General features: G+C 46.8%; 2 protein-coding genes across 3 annotated transcripts in view; one reads left to right on the forward strand and one right to left on the reverse strand.

The window, feature by feature from the left end:
• Nucleotides 1–21,346, forward strand: part of CCNE2 (cyclin E2) — a 22,814-nt gene extending 1,468 nt beyond the window's left edge. The window contains exons 2-12 of the mRNA XM_063924134.1: nt 52–92; nt 1,662–1,746; nt 3,885–3,935; nt 4,466–4,620; nt 4,817–4,952; nt 5,919–6,065; nt 6,813–6,908; nt 7,013–7,147; nt 12,929–13,040; nt 13,609–13,766; nt 20,184–21,346. Of these exons, the coding sequence (XP_063780204.1) occupies nt 79–92; nt 1,662–1,746; nt 3,885–3,935; nt 4,466–4,620; nt 4,817–4,952; nt 5,919–6,065; nt 6,813–6,908; nt 7,013–7,147; nt 12,929–13,040; nt 13,609–13,766; nt 20,184–20,270 (1,176 nt within the window). The 5' untranslated portion in view covers nt 52–78 and the 3' untranslated portion in view covers nt 20,271–21,346. The remainder of the gene's footprint in view (nt 1–51; nt 93–1,661; nt 1,747–3,884; nt 3,936–4,465; nt 4,621–4,816; nt 4,953–5,918; nt 6,066–6,812; nt 6,909–7,012; nt 7,148–12,928; nt 13,041–13,608; nt 13,767–20,183) is intronic.
• Nucleotides 21,261–21,848, reverse strand: part of INTS8 (integrator complex subunit 8) — a 198,937-nt gene continuing 198,349 nt past the window's right edge. For both annotated transcript variants that reach the window (XM_063924132.1, XM_063924131.1), the window contains one exon: nt 21,261–21,516. In XM_063924132.1, the coding sequence (XP_063780202.1) occupies nt 21,400–21,516 (117 nt within the window). In that variant the 3' untranslated portion in view covers nt 21,261–21,399. The remainder of the gene's footprint in view (nt 21,517–21,848) is intronic.

Below are 21,848 nucleotides of genomic sequence, written 5' to 3' on the forward strand. Positions count from 1 at the left end.
TTTTGTTTTTCCTAATTCTTATTTTTAATCCTATTTCTATTTTTTTTGCAGTTTTTGAAGTTTTCTTATTTCTGAATAATGTCAAGAAAGAGGTGAGTTATCGCACAGGTATCATGGGGCTTCTGTGTTTCACCGTTAGGAATGCACCCACGCCACTGAGACACCATACAGAGTAATGGGACCCATAACATCTGCGACTGAGTTTTACAATTCCTCGTTCTACCAACGAGTGACTGGGGGATTTGAGAAATCTGACATGTTTGATTTCCCGACTTGCTGATTCTGACCAAAAGATGGTTGGGATTGGCGAGTCTGGGAATTTTAACATGTTGTATTTCCCTGGCAGATCGGATTTGCAGAATAGGGAATTGGGGCCGTTGATGTATGGCCTGCATGAGTCTTGCAGCCTGTGTGTGGGGAAATTGGCATTGTATAGGTTGCAGTATTTCTTCAATACTGCCTGAGCTGAGTAACTCTTCTATGTACATATAGGGGAGTATTCAATAACAGAAGTTCCGACAGGGTGGAAAGATGGCGCTTTCCGCCGATAATTGGAATTTTCCGACACTTCAATAGTCGTTTTAAAACAATTTTAATTTTTGCCCATAAGAGAGGGCGGAAATGAATGGTCTGAATTGGAAGGGGAAACTGCCCGCATAGAATAGTGACATGTTGGATCAGGCTTTAGTTGAATATCCCCCATAGAGATCATGCCTCTCTTTATGGGGCCAGCTTCATATGTGCCAGACCCAATGGGTGCAGTGTATGTTCAGTATATTTTTGTATAGTGAAAGATTGTGGTGGCTTTCCTGCCATTGCAATATGCTTTGTGATGGCATGAAACCAATGTGAGGGATCCATTCCCTGGTATAACCATCAATGGTTACTTGGTGCACATGTGGAGTGGCCAGAGGTTTGAGCTGTGCTGTGGGCATTTCTTCCTTGTATCAGCCATCAGAATCAAGCTTACAATGGTGGAAACCATCGCAATTCTGGCAGTGGGGTCGATTCAATTCAGCGACCGTTGGATAGCGCCGGGAGTTAGCTCCCAGCACTATTCAATACAGCGCCAAGTGACACCAATTGTCGGGAATTCTTCTCACCCCCGGGGGATGAGAGAAGAAATCCGACAAAAGTGCTGCCGTGAGGCTGATTCTGTCGCGGTGGGGAGTTAAGTCGCAGAATGCCCGTTCTCCTGACAATTCAACCCGACTAACGGGGACTATTCCCACTCGTGGGTGTCCACGACACTCGTTGAGTTGGAATAGAACCTGTGGCGAGCCCGCAAGGGACTTGGTTGCGCTCTCCCTCCCTGCCGGTAATCTAAACCATGGGATCCCGCCATCTGTATGGTGACAGGTGGTATCCCAACTGCCAGTCTCCCATACCCAACCATATAAACGTGTTTGTTAAAGCAGTTTTGTAGCATAATTTTGTTAAGTACGGTCTATTGTGGTTGTACTAGGTGTAAACACATTCCATTTGTTTTTTGTTTGGTCCACAAGTATGGCCAAACTAGTCCATTTCCCATTCTCCACACCAGTTCCCACCCAAACAGATGACCATCTCCATACACCCATAAACGACTCTTCGCCTGATTCTTTCTGGTCCTTTACATGTCTGGAAGAAACCGGTTACATTCTAATTCTCTGTAATTATAGTGGTCGTCTACAAGCAAGACATGAGAAAGCCGACTCTGAAAATGAATGTCCATCTGTAGTTGCAACAAGGAAAAGGAAGTCTGACGTAAGTAGAATCCTGAAATGTGTTCCTACAGCGTCTCCATGGACCTCTAAAAATATCCATGCTAGGGATCCCACATCTCCAGGGGGCCATTTATAAAACTGGGGGCCCCACACTACTTCTACCACTTTCAGACATACGACCTGGGAATTTACCTGCTCAGACCCGGGGTTTTCACCTCTGAAAAAGCCTGGGTTTTTGCTGGAGATCCGCTTTCACACTACACTTGAGACCAGGGAAACTCCCGGGTCGTCCCCTTTCAGACAAGCCTGGCGTTCTGCAAACCAGGGCTGCCAGATTGCTCTCACGTCACCTCCCATCCCCTTCTAAAACCAGCCTCTTCTGGCAGCATGGAGCGCAGCCCCCTCCCGGTGACGGCAAGTTAGAAATACCAGACACTGTCTGATGGCCATTATTCAACACTCTTTCCCAGCAAAAACCTTTCCAGGGGCCACAAAAACATACAGTATCGAAGATGGAAGAAACCAGGTTTGTGTAGTCTGCAGCTTAGACAGGAAGCCTAGGATGCCGAGTAGATGATCCGGCTAGGAACAGTGTTCCATGTTTAAATTATGTATTGTGTGCTTATGAGATCAGAAAATCTACAAGGCCGTTCCTTATCCCAAGAATGGATCCCTCATTGCAACGGGTATCCAGCTATAGGCAACATACTTATACTCTTTTAAGACATACTGTAAAATCCTGGGTTTTTGCATCAACCTGGGATTTCTGTATGTCTGAAAGGTACCAACCCTCAGCGTCCCTGCAATTTACCAGGGCTTTTCCCGCAACAAACCCAGGTATAGTGTGAATGGTGCGACCCGGGATTTTACTCCTGGGACGCACGTACAAGTCTCTGATAGGCTGTTTGGGGCTGCACTCAGTGCTGTCAGGATGGGGCCACATGCGAATTACCAGGAGGGTGATGTGACTGGATGCAAGTACACAACCAAACGCTTACAATGTTTACAAAGTATGTATGTATTTCTAATGTTGATTATTTGGCACTTGTGCATTAGACAGGGAAATCCTCCATGTCTTTGACATCCCCCCACTCTGGCTGGTGGGTTGGGGAAGGGCAGACCGTGCCAGCCTGTACTAATAGGATCTAACAGCACATGCTTGCAGTTACTAGCAGGCCTAGTGCTGGAAGTGGAGAATACAAGCTCAAATTTGACTCCTTTATAAACGCAAAATAATGTTTACCCTCTCTGGAATTCTACCAAATACAGTTAATAGTACAAATAAAAATGCATATGAATACGAAGGGGGCGTTTCAGAGAGTCATGGGCCCTACACACTTGCCGATGTTTCAGATTTGGAACAATTGTCCAAATTCGCTTGCTCTGCTCAACGAGGGAAAGAACGACTGCAGGGACGCGCATAGTTCATTGTTGGTGTATACACACTGAGCAATATGAATGATTTATTGTTCATTATTGAATGAGATCTTTCATATCGCGCATACACATCGGCAAGTGTGTAGGGCCCGTAAGATCCTGTCTAAAGTGGGAAAGTGGCTGCGATAGTTAATTTGTTTTGGATAAACAGCCCTGAGACTGCAGTTATCATTGATACTTGCTAGCAGAAGGGCTTAGGGGATGGGTGTGCCTTAACTGCAGCACACTTTGCATGGGAGAAGCCGCTTAACACTGCTAATCCCGTGCAAGAATGCGGTTGTTGCAACCAGCGCAGGGCTGGTTGTGCAGACGACTGGGCTAGCTCCCACCCACATCCGACTGTAGCCAATTCTCTCAAATCATTGAATCACAACCAAAAAAATGAGACTGGCTTGTCCCTAAAATAAAATATTGTCTTAAAGCTAGTTCTAGAACTGAATACAAGTAGTTCTTGTCCTATAGGGACTGGAAAAAAATAAATAAAAAAATACATGATCGGTATAAATGGCAGCTGTGTCCATGATCTGTCAAGGCTTACTTGGTGCACTGAAGGTTTCTCATGCATACCAGTGGTCCCTAGTCTAGGCCAGTTAGTGCTCGGGTAGTTGCTGGCCCTGGTGCCTTTTGAGGACATGGGTGTCTCAGGCCTTTAATCTAAAGTGGATAACTGCTGTCACTGTGCATGGTTTTTAATAGTGAAACCATTTATTTAAAACTTGCTTTTCTGTTTTTTTGGAATAGACTGTAAATGACCATCAACAGGACACGAAGAGACACAACTTTGAGATCCAGGTAAGTGCACAGGGTGTCACGATTTTGTGTGCATTTTATTATGGTGATGGTGTTCTATTCGGGTGTAGTATGGTATGCCGGTGGCTGAGCTCCCGGTGGCCAGCATACCGGCGCCGGAATCCAGACCGCCAGCATATCGACAGCTGGGCGAGCGCAGATGAGCCCCTTGTGGGCTCGCTACGTGTGCCATGCTATCTATTCTCCCTCCAGGTGAGTCGTTGGGGTTCCGGCGCCGGGATCCCAACAGCCGGCAAACTGAAGACCACCCGTTATATTCCCTACTGGCAAAACTGTAGACACTTCACACCCTGTGGCACTAAACTAAAATTCTGCATTTGGACCAATTTGTTTTCTCTCAAAACCTCATGTTTCAACCTTCTGTAAGGGCCTGTTAACAATATGGATAATGGGGTCTTTAAAAAATGGTTTAAATAAAATCAGTCCTATGGGTGTAGCTGCCTATTAATTGCTTTTATTAGTAGTGGTAGACTGTTCATTGGCTGATTTAATGTTCACTTTATTATCTTTAGAGCTGCTGGTCGCAGATAACGGCTGGAGGCGCCACCCCTTGCGTCCTTATTGAAACGCCACAAAAGGAGCTACCTGTCTCACCCGACGTATCAAAATTCACACGATACCGGTTCCAGAATCTCTTCATAAGCCCATCTCCTCTACCAGTACTTAGGTGTGTAATCCCCCCCCCCCCCCCCCAAGCTCATCCTTTCACTGGAAAACCGTAATGCCTAAAGAGGACAATGGATGTTCTTGGTATAGGCTTGTTGTGAACGTAGACTGAATAGATGAATAAAAAAAAATAAAAAATCCTTAAATATAGGATTTTTATTCTCCCGAATCTGTATAACAAGATATATCTCTTCCAGTTGGGGCAGCTCAAAGGATGTCTGGCTGAAAATGCTGAGCAAAGAGAACAAATATGTGCACACCAGCCGTATGCTGCGGCACCACCCCTCACTGAATACGGACATGCGCTCTATTCTGTTGGATTGGCTATTAGAGGTGAGTGCATTCTCTAGAGCAGCAGGGGTGGGGAACCTCCGGCCCGCGGGCCGTATAAGGCCCGCGAAGCGGTTTGCTCCGGCCCACCCGTTTCTCCCAGTGAGAGACACAGCCGCTCAGTCCGGCGGCAGCGTGTCTCAGCTGTCAGTGTCAGGACAGGGAGGAGAGCGCGGCGTGTAGAACTTGAAACCAGCCGCCGGTTCGTGAGCCAATCAGAGATCGTGGACCGACAGCCAATCGGGAGCCGTGGCTGCCGGTCCGCGAGCTTTGATTGGCTCTCAAACCGGCGGCTGGTTTCAAGTCCTACACACCGCCGCCCAACATAGCCGCGCTCTCCTCCGTGTCACGCCGAAAGGAGCGATAAGTAGCACGGAAGGGGGGGGGAGGCGGGCACTGTGGGGGCCATCTGTATACCGGGCACTGTGGGGGCCATCTGTATACCGGGCACTGTGGGGGCCATCTGTATACCGGGCACTGTGGGGGCCATCTGTATACCGGGCACTGTGGGGGCAATTGTGGATCTGGCACTGCACTATTGGTGGCATGTGTATCACGTCCCATTTTAACTGGCCACACCCATATTTTTGGCGCGCGCACCCACACAGTACCTCTAAGGGGCAGGGTAATTTTTTAAGTTGAGAATTTTTGTATGGTCCCCGAAGGATTTTATAAATATCCAAATGGCCCTCGGTAGAAAAAAGGTTCCCCACCCGTGCTCTAGAGGTCAGCAGTGGTGCTTTTCTCACTTCCCTACCACCTCGGATTATTAATACTGCTTTTATTTACAAACTTTGACTTAGGTTGTTACACGCACTGAAAGGGAAACTGAACTTTATATGGCGCTATGTATAAGTTGCGTCTTCACCTTCTGGAACAGAATTATTGGTAAAATTATTCTATCATATGAGTTGTCATATGGTTCCATTGCTGTGGTGTAACACTTCTATCCTTCCCCCCCCCATTCAGGTGTCTGAAGTTTACACTCTGCACAGAGAAACCTTCTACCTCGCTCAAGACTTCTTTGACCGATTTATGTTGACACAAAAGTATGTTAGCAAAAGCATGCTTCAGCTGATAGGTGTCACAGCCCTGTTCATCGCTGCTAAATTAGAGGTGGGTATGCCTTCCTCCTACGGAGGGCTTGTATGAGTGTCACCTCAATGTGCATTTGTTCCCATAGCTATTTGTATCAGTAGATTCAGATGTAAGAAAATGTGGATTGTACATCCGGCCACCCTAATTGGTCCTCTCTAGTGGTAGCTACAGGCTGGCAGCGGAAGGCAGTTAATGTTGACTTTAGAAATTCTGCCATCGTCCTAATGACTACATTTGCATAAGGGACAGAAAATGGAATTTAAACTATTGTGCGGACATAAACGTGGTTAATGTTGATATTACAGCCATGTTCACATTGTGAATTTTGACATGTATTCCGCACCTATGGGCAGCAGTGTGAGATCTCTGCCATGGCATCCGGTCAGGATCCCGGCAGTCGGAATGCCGGTGCCAGGAGTCAACACTGGTAAGCTGTTAGCGTTAGGCACCACCTGGGGGGGGGGGGGGGTTTAGGCACCACTGGGGTGGGTGGGAAGTTAGGGTTAGGCACCACCGGGGAGGGTTAGGTAATAGGGATAGTGAACTTACCACTTAGGTGTCAGGATGCTGCTGTCTGTATTCTGACTGCGGGGATCCTGATACCATGTCTCCTAAGCTAACTTGTGATGTGGGTAGCATACTACCATCTGAGGTTGATGGAACCGGCACTGCAGGTCATGTGATGGGTAGCAGCAGACGTTATATAAAGAGTATTGTCCTGCTGCAGATCAGATTTAACTAACTTTTTTTTTTTTCCCCCTTCAGGAAATCTATCCCCCTAAGCTGCATGAGTTTGCATATGTTACGGATGGTGCATGCAGTGAAGATGAAATTATGGAAATGGAATTGGTCATACTAAAGGTACATCAACCACCTATGAAAGCAGTGTGTTAGTATGTTTTGGCTTTATATGCATTTTATCGACACAATGCTGTCCTATTCACATATTTTATTTCTCTTTGAAGGCACTGAAATGGGAACTGAGTCCAGTGACTGCTGTTGCCTGGCTAAATCTTTATCTTCAAGTTTCTGCCCTTAAAGACTCTCCCAAATTACTTCTACCTCAGTATTCCCAGGAACAGTTTATCCAAATAGCTCAAGTAAGTACAATTCATGGGGATATCCGGTTTACACTGTTCATAGAAATAAAACAATTCCCACCTAGCCCTTACTTTGTACATTCGTAAGACTATTACATGAATCTGTAATGCTTTTTACATTTCTCTGACGTCCTAGTGGATGCTGGGACTCCGTAAGGACCATGGGGATATAGCGGCTCCGCAGGAGACAGGGCACAAAATAAAAGCTTAAGGATCAGGTGGTGTGCACTGGCTCCTCCCCCTATGACCCTCCTCCAAGCCTCAGTTAGATTTTTGTGCCCGGCCGAGAAGGGTGCAATCTAGGTGGCTCTCCTGAGCTGCTTAGAATAAAAGTTTAGTTAGGTTTTTTTATTTTCAGTGAGTCCTGCTGGCAACAGGCTCACTGCATCGTGGGACTAAGGGGAGAAGAAACGGACTCACCTGAGTGCAGAGTGGATCGGGTTTCTTAGGCTACTGGACACTAGCTCCAGAGGGACGATCACAGGTTCAGCCTGGATGGGTCACCGGAGCCGCGCCGCCGTCCCCCTTACAGAGCCAGAAGAGACGAAGAGGTCCGGTGAAATCGGCGGCAGAAGACATCCTGTCTTCAGGCTAAGGTAGCGCACAGCACCGCAGCTGTGCGCCATTGCTCTCAGCACACTTCACACTCCGGTCACTGAGGGTGCAGGGCGCTGGGGGGGGAGCGCCCTGAGACGCAATATAACAGAATACCTTAGGTGGCAAAACAGAATACATCACATATAGCTCCTGGGCTATATGGATGTATTTTAATCCCCTGCCATTTTACACAAAAAAGCGGGAGATAAGGACGTCGTGAAGGGGCGGAGCCTATCTCCTCAGCACACAAGCGCCATTTTCCCTCACAGCTCCGCTGGAAGGACGGCTCCCTGACTCTCCCCTGCAGTCCTGCTTCAGAATCAGGGTAAAAAAGAGAAGGGGGGGCATTGTTGGCAGCAAATAACAATAATTAACAGCAGCTATAAGGGAATAACACTTATATAAGGTTATCCCTGTATATCTATAGCGCGCTGGGTGTGTGCTGGCAGACTCTCCCTCTGTCTCTCCAAAGGGCTAAGTGGGGTCCTGTCCTCTATCAGAGCATTCCCGGTGTGTGTGTGTGCTGTGTGTCGGTATGCGTGTGTCGACATGTATGAGGAGGAAAATTATGTGGAGGCGGAGCAGTTGCCTGCGTTGGTGGTGTCACCCCCTAGGGAGTCGACACCTGACTGGATGATTGTATTTAAACAATTAAGTGATAATGTCAGCAATTTGCAAAAAACTGTTGACGACATGAGACAGCCGGCAAATCAGTTAGTGCCTGTCCAGGCGTCTCAGACACCGTCAGGGGCGCTAAAACGCCCGTTACCTCAGTGGGTCGACATGGGGTGAGAAAAAACTACCAATATTTTTTCCTGAGTCAGAGGAAATAAATGAGGTGTGTGAAAAAGCGTGGGTTTCTCCCGATAAAAAACAGCTAATTTCTAAAAAATTATTAGCATTATATCCTTTCCCGCCAGAGGTTAGGGCGCGTTGGGAAACACCCCCTAGGGTAGATAAGGCGCTCACACGTTTATCTAAACAAGTAGCGTTACCGTCTCCTGATACGGCTACCCTCAAAGAACCAGCTGATAGAAGGCTGGAAAATATCCTAAAAAGTATATACACACATACTGGTGTTATACTGCGACCAGCAATCGCCTCAGCCTGGATGTGCAGTGCTGGAGTCACATGGTCGGATTCCCTGACTGAGAATATTGATACCCTGGATAGGGACAATATTTTGTTAACTATAGAACATTTAAAGGATGCATTATTATATATGCGTGATGCACAGAGGGATATTTGCACCCTGGCATCAAGAGTAAGTGCTATGTCCATCTCTGCCAGAAGAGCGTTGTGGACGCGACAGTGGTCAGGGGATGCGGATTCCAAACGGCACATGGAAGTATTGCCGTATAAAGGGGAGGAGTTATTTGGGGCTGGTCTATCGGACCTGGTGGCCACGGCAACGGCTGGAAAATCCACCTTTTTACCCCAGGTCACTCCACATCAGCAGAAAAAGACAGTCTTTTCAATCTCAGTCCTTTCGTTCCCATAAGTACAAGCGAGCAAAAGGCCACTCCTTTCTGCCCCGGGGCAGAGGAAGAGGAAAAAGACTGCACCATGCAGCCGCTTCCCAAGAGCAGAAGCCCTCCCCTGCTTCTGCCAAGTCTTCAGCATGACGCTGGGGCTTTACAAGCAGACTCGGATATGGTGGGGGCCCGTCTCAAAAATTTCAACGCGCAGTGGGCTCACTCGCAAGTGGATCCCTGGATTCTACAGGTAGTATCGCAGGGGTACAAACTGGAATTCGAGGCGTTTCCCCCTCATCGTTTCCTGAAGTCTGCTTTACCAAAGTCTCCCTCCGACAGGGAGGCAGTTCTAGAAGCCATTCACAAGCTGTATTCCCAGCAGGTGATAATCAAGGTACCCCTCCTGCAACAAGGAAAGGGGTATTATTCCACGCTGTTTGTGGTACCGAAGCCGGACGGCTCGGTGAGACCAATTTTAAATCTGAAATCCTTGAACACTTACATAAAAAGGTTCAAATTCAAGATGGAGTCACTCAGAGCAGTGATAGCGAACCTGGAAGAAGGGGACTATATGGTGTCTCTGGACATCAAAGATGCTTATCTCCACGTCCCGATATACCCTTCTCACCAAGGGTACCTCAGGTTTGTAGTACAAAACTGTCATTATCAGTTTCAGACGCTGCCGTTTGGATTGTCCACGGCACCTCGGGTCTTTACCAAGGTAATGGCCGAAATGATGATTCTTCTACGAAGAAAAGGCATTTCAATTATCCCTTACTTGGACGATCTCCTGATAAGGGCAAGATCCAGGGAACAGTTAGAAGTCGGAGTAGCACTATCTCAGGTAGTGTTACGTCAGCACGGGTGGATTCTAAATATTCCAAAATCGCAGCTGATTCCAACGACACGTCTACTGTTCCTAGGAATGATTCTGGACACAGTCCAGAAGAAGGTGTTTCTCCCGGAGGAGAAGGCCAGGGAGTTATCCGAGCTAGTCAGGAACCTCCTAAAACCAGGACAGGTCTCAGTGCATCAGTGCACGAGGGTCCTGGGGAAAATGGTGGCTTCTTACGAAGCGATTCCATGCAAGAACATTTCAGTGGGATCTACTGGACAAATGGTCCGGATCGCATCTGCAGATGCATCAGCGGATAACCCTGTCGCCAAGGACAAGGGTGTCTCTCCTGTGGTGGCTGCAGAGTGCTCATCTACTAGAGGGCCGCAGATTTGGCATTCAGGATTGGATCCTGGTAACCACGGATGCCAGCCTGAGAGGCTGGGGAGCAGTCGCACAGGGAAGGAATTTCCAGGGCCTGTGGTCAAGCTTGGAAACGTCTCTTCATATAAACATTCTGGAACTAAGGGCCATTTACAATGCCCTAAGTCAAGCAAAACCTCTGCTTCAGGGTCAGGCGGTGTTGATCCAATCGGACAACATCACGTCAGTCGCCCACGTAAACAGACAGGGCGGCACGAGAAGCAGGAGGGCAATGGCAGAAGCTGCAAGGATTCTTCGCTGGGCGGAAAATCATGTGATAGCACTGTCAGCAGTATTCATTCCGGGAGTGGACAACTGGGAAGCAGACTTCCTCAGCAGACACGACCTTCACCCGGGAGAGTGGGGACTTCACCCAGAAGTCTTCCACCTGATTGTAAACCGTTGGGAAAAACCAAAGGTGGACATGATGGCGTCACGTCTAAACAAAAAACTGGACAGATATTGCGCCAGGTCAAGGGACCCTCAGGCAATAGCAGTGGACGCTCTGGTAACGCCGTGGGTGTACCAGTCAGTGTATGTGTTCCCTCCTCTGCCTCTCATACCAAAAGTACTGAGAATCATAAGAAGGAGAGGAGTAAGAACTATACTCGTGGTTCCGGATTGGCCAAGACGGACTTGGTACCCGGAACTTCAAGAGATGCTCACGGACGAACCGTGGCCTCTACCTCTAAGAAAGGACCTGCTACTGCAGGGGCCTTGTCTGTTCCAAGACTTACCGTGGCTGCGTTTGACGGCATGGCGGTTGAACGCCGGATCCTGAGGGAAAAAGGCATTCCAGAAGAAGTCATCCCTACTCTGGTCAAAGCCAGGAAGGACGTAACCGCAAAACATTATCACCGCATTTGGCGTAAATATGTTGCGTGGTGTGAGGCCAAGAAGGCCCCTACAGAGGAATTTCAACTGGGTCGTTTCCTGCAAACAGGAGTGTCTATGGGCCTAAAATTAGGGTCCATTAAGGTTCAAATTTCGGCCCTGTCGATTTTCTTCCAGAAAGAACTGGCTTCAGTACCTGAAGTTCAGACATTTGTAAAAGGGGTGCTGCACATACAGCCTCCTTTTGTGCCTCCAGTGGCACCTTGGGATCTCAATGTGGTGTTGAGTTTTCTAAAGTCACATTGGTTTGAACCACTTTCCACTGTGGACTTAAAATATCTCACATGGAAGGTGTCGATGCTGTTAGCCTTGGCTTCAGCCAGGCGTGTGTCAGAATTGGCGGCTTTATCATATAAAAGCCCTTACTTGATATTTCATTCTGACAGGGCGGAATTGAGGACTCGTCCTCAATTTCTACCTAAGGTGGTTTCTGCATTTCGCATGAACCAACCTATTGTGGTACCTGCGGCTACCAGGGACTTACAGGACTCTAAGTTGCTTGACGTTGTCAGGGCCTTGAAAATATGTTTCCAGGACGGCTGGAGTCAGAAAATCTGACTCGCTGTTTATCCTGTATGCACCCAACAAGCTGGGTGCTCCTGCTTCTAAGCAGACGATTGCTCGTTGGATTTGTAGTACAATTCAGCTTGCACATTCTGTGGCAGGATTGCCACAGCCAAAATCAGTAAAAGCCCATTCCACAAGGAAGGTGGGCTCATCTTGGGCGGCTGCCCGAGGGGTCTCTGCTTTACAACTTTGCCGAGCAGCTACTTGGTCAGGGGCAAACACGTTTGCTAAATTCTACAAATTTGATACCCTGGCTGAGGAGGACCTGGAGTTCTCTCATTCGGTGCTGCAGAGTCATCCGCACTCTCCCGCCCGTTTGGGAGCTTTGGTATAATCCCCATGGTCCTTACGGAGTCCCAGCATCCACTAGGACGTCAGAGAAAATAAGATTTTACTTAACGATAAATCTATTTCTCGTAGTCCGTAGTGGATGCTGGGCGCCCATCCCTAGTGCGGATTGTCTGCAATACTTGTATATAGTTATTACAAAAATTCGGGTTATTATTGTTGTGGGCCATCTTTTCAGAGGCTCCTTTGCGTTTATCTTACTGTTAACTGGGTTCAGATCACAAGTTGTACGGTGTGATTGGTGTGGCTGGTATGAGTCTTACCCGGGATTCAATATCCTTCCTTATGTACGCTCGTCCGGGCACAGTATCCTAACTGAGGCTTGGAGGAGGGTCATAGGGGGAGGAGCCAGTGCACACCACCTGATCCTTAAGCTTTTATTTTGTGCCCTGTCTCCTGCGGAGCCGCTATATCCCCATGGTCCTTACGGAGTCCCAGCATCCACTACGGACTACGAGAAATAGATTTATCGGTAAGTAAAATCTTATTTTTACTATATTTTTTGTGTTCCACATTTCAATTTGAAAGGGGGTCCCACAACCCAGGTCCTATGTTATGGATTCTTCATTTTACTTCTCTTTAAACCGTTTTATTGAATGTTTCCCTATACGTGCATAATGTAACTTGGATCTCTTGTTACAGCTTCTAGACTTGTGCATTCTCCATATTGCGTCACTGGATTTCCACTACAGGATCCTGGCTGCAGCAGCGTTATACCACTATACTTCAATGGAAGTAGTTGCAAAAGCCACAGGTAAGATTAACCTGGACTCCTCCCTCACCCTGCAGTAGTATAAATGCTACAGCATTATTGTGGCCTTTGGTGCATATTTATCCAATAACAGTGTTATAACAGATGTTAAAGGCTGGGCTTTCCCTGACATGGCTGCATCTGATGTGACCAGTCAGAAACACCCACTGAGTGGCTGCTGGAAGTTAAACTTCCAGCAGCCTCCTGTCCTCCCTCAGTGTGCCGATTCCTGGCACACACAGAGGAGCAGTCGCCAGAGAGCTATAAACTGCAGAGTCCTGACCTCCACTGCTTGTACAGATTATTGGTACTATTACTATGAAAGCTAATTTAATGGATAATTTTGATTATAGTCAAGAATATCGATACAGGGCCTCCAACTAGGGACAACCATTGATGGTTTGCTTAGTCTGACAAGTGTTTTCACATTGATTGAACCGTGCTGCAAGTTTTGCACAACGTGTTTGTGAAGCTTTGTTTACATATCCAACCTGGTCTGGTGTTTTACACTAGAGAGAGTTAGCTTATGCCCTGTGTGATGGAGTAAATTTGTTTTTCTCATTCTTTATAGGTCTGGATTGGGGAAGCCTTTCCAAATGTGCTCACTGGATGGCACCTTTTGCAAAAGTGGTACAAAGAAATCCTCCATTAAAACTGAAAGTGTTTAAGAAAGTCCCAGCAGACGGGCTGCACAACATCCAAACTCACATAAACTACCTCGACATGCTGGTACGTATATCTGGCTTATTGTAAGGGCTCATAGAATCCTGCAGGAAGGTGCTCATTGTGCATTCCGCCAGCAGTGTACTCCTCTAGGTTACATGAACCAGTATCTGCAGATACTATTCATTAGAAAAGCAGACTGAACAGTCACCCTTCATTATAGGACTTTCTTAGAGAAGAGATAAATGTAAAATGATGGGAACGGACCTCTAATGTCCAGGCACCAGCATTGTTCCTAGTACCTGTATACCTGCTATGCACACCCTGCTTGAGACCAGATGTAAACACAAATACAGAAACTGGGCAAAATATTTTGGCATCTTACTATAATGTGTACACAGCAGAAATCTGCAGCCATTGGGGAAAATCACATAGGCTACTTCAGTGCTTTTAGATGTTTGTGCATAAAGAATTACGCTGGGCACGCACTAGGTCCAGTGGTTACCAAACCTTCTTGAATCACGGCGCCCTAGAACATTAGATTTTTGTTCACTGCACCCCTAGGCCAAAAGTTGCTTATTGAGAAATTAAGAACAAAAAATCTTAAATTAGGTAAATAGTGTTTTCTCTAACGTCCTAGTGGATGCTGGGACTCCGTCAGGACCATGGGGATAGCGGGCTCCGCAGGAGACAGGGCACATCTAAAAAAGCTTTTAGGTCACATGGTGCGTACTGGCTCCTCCCCTATGATCCTCCTCCAAGCCTCAGTTAGGTTTTTGTGCCCGTCTGAGAGGGTGCAATCTAGGTGGCTCTCCTAAAGAGCTGTTTAGAAAAGTTTTTTTTTAGGTTTCAATCTCAGTGATTCCTGCTGGCAACAGGATCACTGCATCGAGGGACTTAGGGGAGAGATTTCCAACTCGCCTGCGTGCAGGATGGATTGGAGTCTTAGGCTACTGGACACTTAGCTCCAGAGGGAGTCGGAACACAGGTCAGCCTGGGGTTCGTCCCGGAGCCGCGCCGCCGATCCCCCTTACAGACGCTGAAGAGACTGCAGAACGGAGGTCCGGAAAGCAGGCGGCAGAAGACTCCTCAGTCTTCTTGAAGGTAGCGCACAGCACGGCAGCTGTGCGCCATTGTCACACGGCTCACTGACTCAGTCACGGAGGGTGCAGGGCGCTGCTGGGGGCGCCCTGGGCAGCAATATAATTACCTTTTAGTGGCAAAATAAATACATCACATATAGCCATTAAGGCTATATGTATGTATTTTAACCCAGGCCAGTTTCTTAAAAACCGGGGAAACGCCCGCCGAAAAAGGGGCGGAGCTTATTCTCCTCAGCACTCAGCGCCATTTTCCTGCTCAGCTCCGCTGGTGAGGAAGGCTCCCAGGTCTCTCCCCTGCACTGCACTACAGAAACAGGGTAACAAAGAGAAGGGGGGCATAAATTGGCGATATTTATATATTAAGAGCGCATATATAGTAAACACCTTCTAGGGTTGTTTATATACATTTATAGCGCTTTTGGTGTGTGCTGGCAAACTCTCCCTCTGTCTCCCCAAAGGGCTAGGGGGTCCTGTCTTCGATTAGAGCATTCCCTGTGTGGCTGCTGTGTGTCGGTACGTGTGTGTCGACGTGTACATGTATGAGGACGATGTTGGTGTGGAGGCAGAGCAATTGCCGATGATGGTAATGTCACCCCCTAGGGAGTCGACACCGGAATGGATGGCTTTAGTTATGGAATTACGTGATAATGTCAGCACATTACAAAAGTTGACGAAATAAGACGCCCGGCAAACCAGTTAGTACCGGTTCAGGCGTCTCAGACACCGTCAGGGGCTGTAAAACGTCCTTTACCTCAGTCAGTCGACACGGGTACCGACACAGATGAATCTAGTGTCGACGGTGAAGAAACAAACGTATTTTCCAATAGGGCCACACGTTATATGATCACGGCAATGAAGGAGGCTTTGCAGATCTCTGATACTGCTGGTACCTCAAAAAGGGGTATTATGTGGGGGGTGAAAAAACTACCTGTATTTTTTCCAGAATCAGAGGAATTGAATGACGTGTGTGATGAAGCGTGGGTTAACCCCGATAGAAAACTGCTAATTCCCAAGAAGTTATTGGCATTATACCCTTTCCCACCAGAGGTTAGGGCGCGCTGGGAAACACCCCCTAGGGTGGATAAGGCGCTCACACGTTTATCAAAGCAAGTGGCGTTGCCGTCTCCTGATACGGCCGCCCTCAAGGATCCAGCAGATAGGAGGCTGGAAACTACACTGAAGAGTATATACACACATACTGGTGTTATACTGCGACCGGCAATAGCCTCAGCCTGGATGTGCAGTGCTGGGGTAGTGTGGTTGGATTCTCTGACTGAAAATATTGATACCCTGGATAGGGACAGTATTTTATTGACTCTAGAGCAATTAAAGGATGCTTTCCTTTATATGCGAGATGCTCAGAGGGATGTTTGTACTCTAGCATCAAGAGTAAGCGCGATGTCCATATCTGCCAGAAGCCCCTGCCCAGGAACAGAAGCCTGCCCCGGCTTCTACAAAGCCATCAGCATGACGCTGGGGCTTTACAAGCGGACTCAGGAACGGTGGGGGGTCGACTCAAGATTTTCAGCAATCAATGGGTTCACTCACAAGTGGACCCGTGGGTCCTGCAGATAGTATCTCAGGGTTACATGCTGGAGTTCGAAAGGTCTCCCCCTCGCCGGTTCCTAAAGTCTGCTTTACCAACGTCTCCCTCAGAAAGGACGTCTGTTTTGGAAGCCATTCACAAGCTGTATTCTCAGCAGGTGATAGTCAAGGTACCCCTCCTACAACAGGGAAAGGGGTATTATTCCACACTATTTGTGGTACCGAAACCGGACGGTTCGGTAAGGCCTATTCTAAATCTGAAATCCTTGAACCTGTACATAAAGAAATTCAAGTTCAAGATGGAGTCACTCAGAGCAGTGATAGCGAATCTGGAAGAAGGAGACTTCATGGTGTCCTTGGACATAAAAGATGCTTATCTACATGTCCCGATTTACCCCTCACACCAAGGGTATCTCAGGTTCGTGATACAAGACTGTCATTATCAGTTTCAAACGCTGCCGTTTGGGTTGTCCACGGCCCCTCGGGTCTTTACCAAGGTAATGACCGAAATGATGGTTCTTCTACGAAGAAAAGGCGTATTAATTATCCCTTACTTGGACGATCTCCTGATAAGGGCAAAGTCCAGAGAACAGCTGGAAGTCGGTGTAGCGCTAACACAAGTAGTGCTTCAGCAACACGGGTGGATTCTAAATCTTCCAAAATCTCAATTGACCCCAACAACACATCTGCTGTTCCTGGGCATGATTCTGGACACGGTTCAGAAAAAGGTATTTCTCCCGGAAGAGAAAGCAAGGGAGTTATCCGAACTTGTCAAGAACCTCCTAAAACCAGGAACTGTGTCAGTACATCAATGCACAAGAGTCCTGGGAAAGATGGTGGCTTCGTACGAAGCGATTCCATTCGGCAGATTCCATGCACGAACATTTCAGTGGGATCTGCTGGACAAATGGTCCGGATCGCATCTGCACATGCATCAGCGGATAACACTGTCACCGAGAACAAGGTTGTCTCTCCTGTGGTGGTTGCAGACTGCCCATCTGTTAGTGGGCCGCAGATTCGGCATACAGGACTGGGTCCTGGTGACTACGGATGCCAGCCTACGAGGTTGGGGAGCAGTCACAAAGGGAAGAAACTTCCAGGGCGTGTGGTCAAACCTGGAGACGTCTCTTCACATAAATATACTGGAGCTAAGAGCGATCTACAATGCTCTAAGCCTGGCAAAATCGCTGCTTCAGGGTCAGCCGGTGTTGATCCAGTCCGACAACATCACGGCAGTCGCCCACGTAAACCGACAAGGCGGCACGAGAAGCAGGAGTGCAATGGCAGAAGCTGCAAGGATTCTGCGCTGGGTGGAGAATCATGTCGTAGCACTGTCAGCAGTGTTCATCCCGGGAGTGGACAACTGGGAAGCAGATTTCCTCAGCAGACACGACCTTCACCCGGGAGAGTGGGGACTTCATCCAGAAGTTTTCCACATGATTGTGAACCGTTGGGAAAAACCAAAGGTGGACATGATGGCGTCTCGCCTCAACAAAAAAAATTGGACAGGTATTGCGCCAGGTCAAGAGACCCTCAGGCAATAGCTGTGGACGCTCTGGTAACACCGTGGGTGTACCAGTCAGTGTATGTGTTCCCTCCTCTGCCTCTCATACCAAAGGTACTGAGAATTATACGGAAAAGAGGAGTAAGAACAATACTGGTAGCTCTGGACTGGCCAAGAAGAACTTGGTATCCGGAACTTCAAGAGATGCTCACGGAGGATCCGTGGCCTCTACCTCTAAGAAGGGATCTGCTTCAGCAGGGACCTTGTATGTTCCAAGACTTACTGCGGCTGCGTTTGACGGCATGGCGGTTGAACGCCGGATTCTAAATGAGAAGGGCATTCCTGAGGAAGTTATTCCTACTTTAATTAAAACCAGGAAAGAAGTGACCGCACAACATTATCACCGCATTTGGAGAAAATATGTTGCGTGGTGTGAGGCCAAGAAGGCTCCAACGGAAGAATTTCAATTGGGTCGATTCTTACATTTCCTGCAAGCAGGATTGTCTATGGCCCTCAAATTGGGGTCCATTAAAGTTCAAATTTCGGCCTTATCAATTTTCTTCCAGAAGGAATTGGCGTCAGTGCCTGAAGTACAAACTTTTGTCAAAGGTGTACTACATATACAACCCCCAATAGTGCCTCCAGTGGCACCGTGGGATTTGAACGTGGTTCTAAATTTTCTCAAATCTCATTGGTTTGAGCCTTTAAAATCGGTAGATTTTAAAATACCTTACATGGAAGGTAACCATGCTGTTGGCCCTAGCTTCAGCCAGGAGAGTTTCGGAGTTGGCAGCTTTGTCATACAAAAGCCCATATCTGATATTCCATTCGGACAGGGCAGAATTGAGGACACGTCCTCAATTTCTCCCTAAGGTGGTTCGGCATTTCACTTGAACCAGCCTATTGTGGTGCCTGCGGCTACTAGCGACTTGGAGGACTCCAAGTTACTGGACGTTGTCAGAGCATTAAAAATATATATTTCAAGGACAGCTGGAGTCAGAAAATCTGACTCGTTGTTTACATTGTATGCACCCAACAAGTTGGGTGCTCCTGCGTCTAAACAGACGATTGCACGTTGGATATGTAGTACAATCCAACTTGCACATTCTGTGGCAGGCCTGCCACAGCCTAAATCTGTAAAGGCCCATTCCACAAGGAAAGTGGGCTCATCCTGGGCGGCTGCCCGAGGAGTCTCGGCATTACAACTGTGCCGAGCAGCTACGTGGTCAGGGGAGAACACGTTTGTAAAATTTTACAAATTTGATACTCTGGCTAAAGAGGACCTGGAGTTCTCTCATTCGGTGCTGCAGAGTCATCCGCACTCTCCCGCCCGTTTGGGAGCTTTGGTATAATCCCCATGGTCCTGACGGAGTCCCAGCATCCACTAGGACGTTAGAGAAAATAAGAATTTACTTACCGATAATTCTATTTCTCATAGTCCGTAGTGGATGCTGGGCGCCCATCCCAAGTGCGGATTGTCTGCAATGCTTGTACATAGTTATTGTTACAAAAATCGGGTTATTACTGTTGTTGTGAGCCATCTGTTCAGAGGCTACTTCGTTTGTGTTATCATACTGTTAACTGGGTTCAGATCACAAGTTGTACGGTGTGATTGGTGTGGCTGGTATGAGTCTTACCCGGGATTCAAGATCCTTCCTTATTGTGTACGCTCGTCCGGGCACAGTACCTAACTGAGGCTTGGAGGAGGGTCATAGGGGGAGGAGCCAGTACGCACCATGTGACCTAAAAGCTTTTTTAGATGTGCCCTGTCTCCTGCGGAGCCCGCTATCCCCATGGTCCTGACGGAGTCCCAGCATCCACTACGGACTATGAGAAATAGAATTATCGGTAAGTAAATTCTTATTTTGTGTCATTTTTAGGTTCAGTTATGTCATTTGGGACAAGAGTCTCTTCTATATGTCCATATATTTTATCATTGGCAGCTGCTGGTACCAATTTTGTCTTATATTGACCATAAATAATTTGAATTGGTCCTAGACCACCAATCCAGGGCACCCCTGCAAGTGTTCCAAGGCACCCCAGGGTGTCACGGCACACATTAGCTGATATATATCAGCTGTTTGAGCAAATGGCCATAATACCTCTAGCATATTGGCGAGGTGTGTACACCTGATATGTCTGTAAACTGTTGTTCACACATCGCGTTGACTGTTCAGCGTGTTTGATATAGTGATGCATCTGGCTGTGTACGGGTGATCTTCCCATGCACACAGACAATAAGGTACATTTTGATCTTGTAGCATTGCAATTACAACCTCAATTTTTTTCTTGCTCCCCCAATGTTAATAGTGGTGTTTTATTATTACTTAGGATGCTGTTCCACTGGAAGGACAATCTCCAGTTTCTGTTGGTGGAATCCTAACTCCTCCCAAAAGTACAGAGAAGCCGCATTTATAAGAATGGAAATCTCTACAGGGACAGTTTATAAAGTGTGCCGTGCTGGCAGTGTGTTCCAGATGGGAAATTGCTGATGATGGTGAAGGAAAAAAGCTACAATACAGCCCATGAATCTTCCATCCTGCACTCTGCCTAAATGCTTTTGTATGTAGTTTACGAACTTATTTATTATACCCCTCATCCCCAGTGGATGGGAAGTTGGATGTAGACTTGTACAGACACTTGGCATTATACAGAGAGAACCAGGTCAGCATGTCTAGGAATAAGAGCTGCATCCTTCATCATTTAGTGTTATATATTTATTCTTCATATGACTTGGAAACTGGGTCATATATACTGTGGGGTATACACCAAGCCACTGGCGATGAACATGGAATAGGTGGTGACTATCACAAGTATTAAGCTGCTGCTTTGTTTTTTTCTTTTTTTTTTTCTTTTAAATGTTTTAAGGTAAAGGCCATTCTTAGGTCTATAATGCCTCACGTTCAAGATCCACCAAATACAAAGTGGATTGGTTCAGTCTGTATCCATATCCCATCCTACTGACTGAAAAATGTACTATTCAGTGCCGATTTAATGGGTTTCATAAGAGGTTATAACAGGATGGGCTGGTTAACTTTTCCTGACGTGTTTCGTAAAAGATTAGTCTTTACTATGAAAGTTAAATGTTTTTTAAGTTTTGACAGAATTCAATATAAGAATGTTTTAAAGCTTGTTGTATAAATCGGTTTACTTGTGTTCTAAAATGCAGACTGGGGTTTGGCATTTGAACACCTCCTTTTTAATGTAACGGCACAGCCCGGTCTGTTCCCCATTCTCCTGGTGCTTCTCCCATACTGTGAAACGTCTCCTGCAGTGATTTTATGAAATGTGCCGCTGCTATGTCTTAATAGTTAATGCCCGTATATTATAGTCTGATTTAGGTATCAACCATTTTCTATAAAAACCTGTCGCCACAGTATGTTGTAGGACAAAATAATAACTTGTACATTTGTAAATGTTTTGACATGTATATTCTTCTTGGACACATTTGTACAAATTATGTAAATATGTATAAAATAAACTGTTGCTATTTACGTTTGTGTAGATAAATGTCTATATATACACGCACAGGTTCTCAAGCTCTGATTTAAAAATACAGCTTTGCCATTGCTTGAAGAAAGGTCTTTTTGCGTCGGTGTGCTGCCAGCTGTAACACCTCCTCTGGGTTACTGGCATTCAGCTCAGATTGGCCTATGGCTTTTATCTAAGGGGGATAAAGAGAATAGTATGTTAAAGGCCACATATTATAAGTATACTGTAGTCATTAGCTAGGTTTAAATGTTTCATTCCTTTAGTGGAGAGATTGGACATCTCTTCTATGCAACTCCCAAATGCAGATTTCATTGGTTTGACCAGTTTGCATTCTCACTCTACAAAGGGGATTCTTTTCTTAATAAGGAATTAAACATTTTAAACCTAGCTAATGCTCACTACAGCACACTTACCACACACTCCATTAACAGTCACTTACTCCATATTAAGGGGATAACTCCTCAATAGAACACCAATCTATATAGCCCCTCACAGCAATGTCTT

The sequence above is a fragment of the Pseudophryne corroboree genome, chromosome 5, assembly GCF_028390025.1.
Source record: "Pseudophryne corroboree isolate aPseCor3 chromosome 5, aPseCor3.hap2, whole genome shotgun sequence".
In the NCBI taxonomy this organism is placed as follows: Eukaryota; Metazoa; Chordata; class Amphibia; order Anura; family Myobatrachidae; genus Pseudophryne; species Pseudophryne corroboree.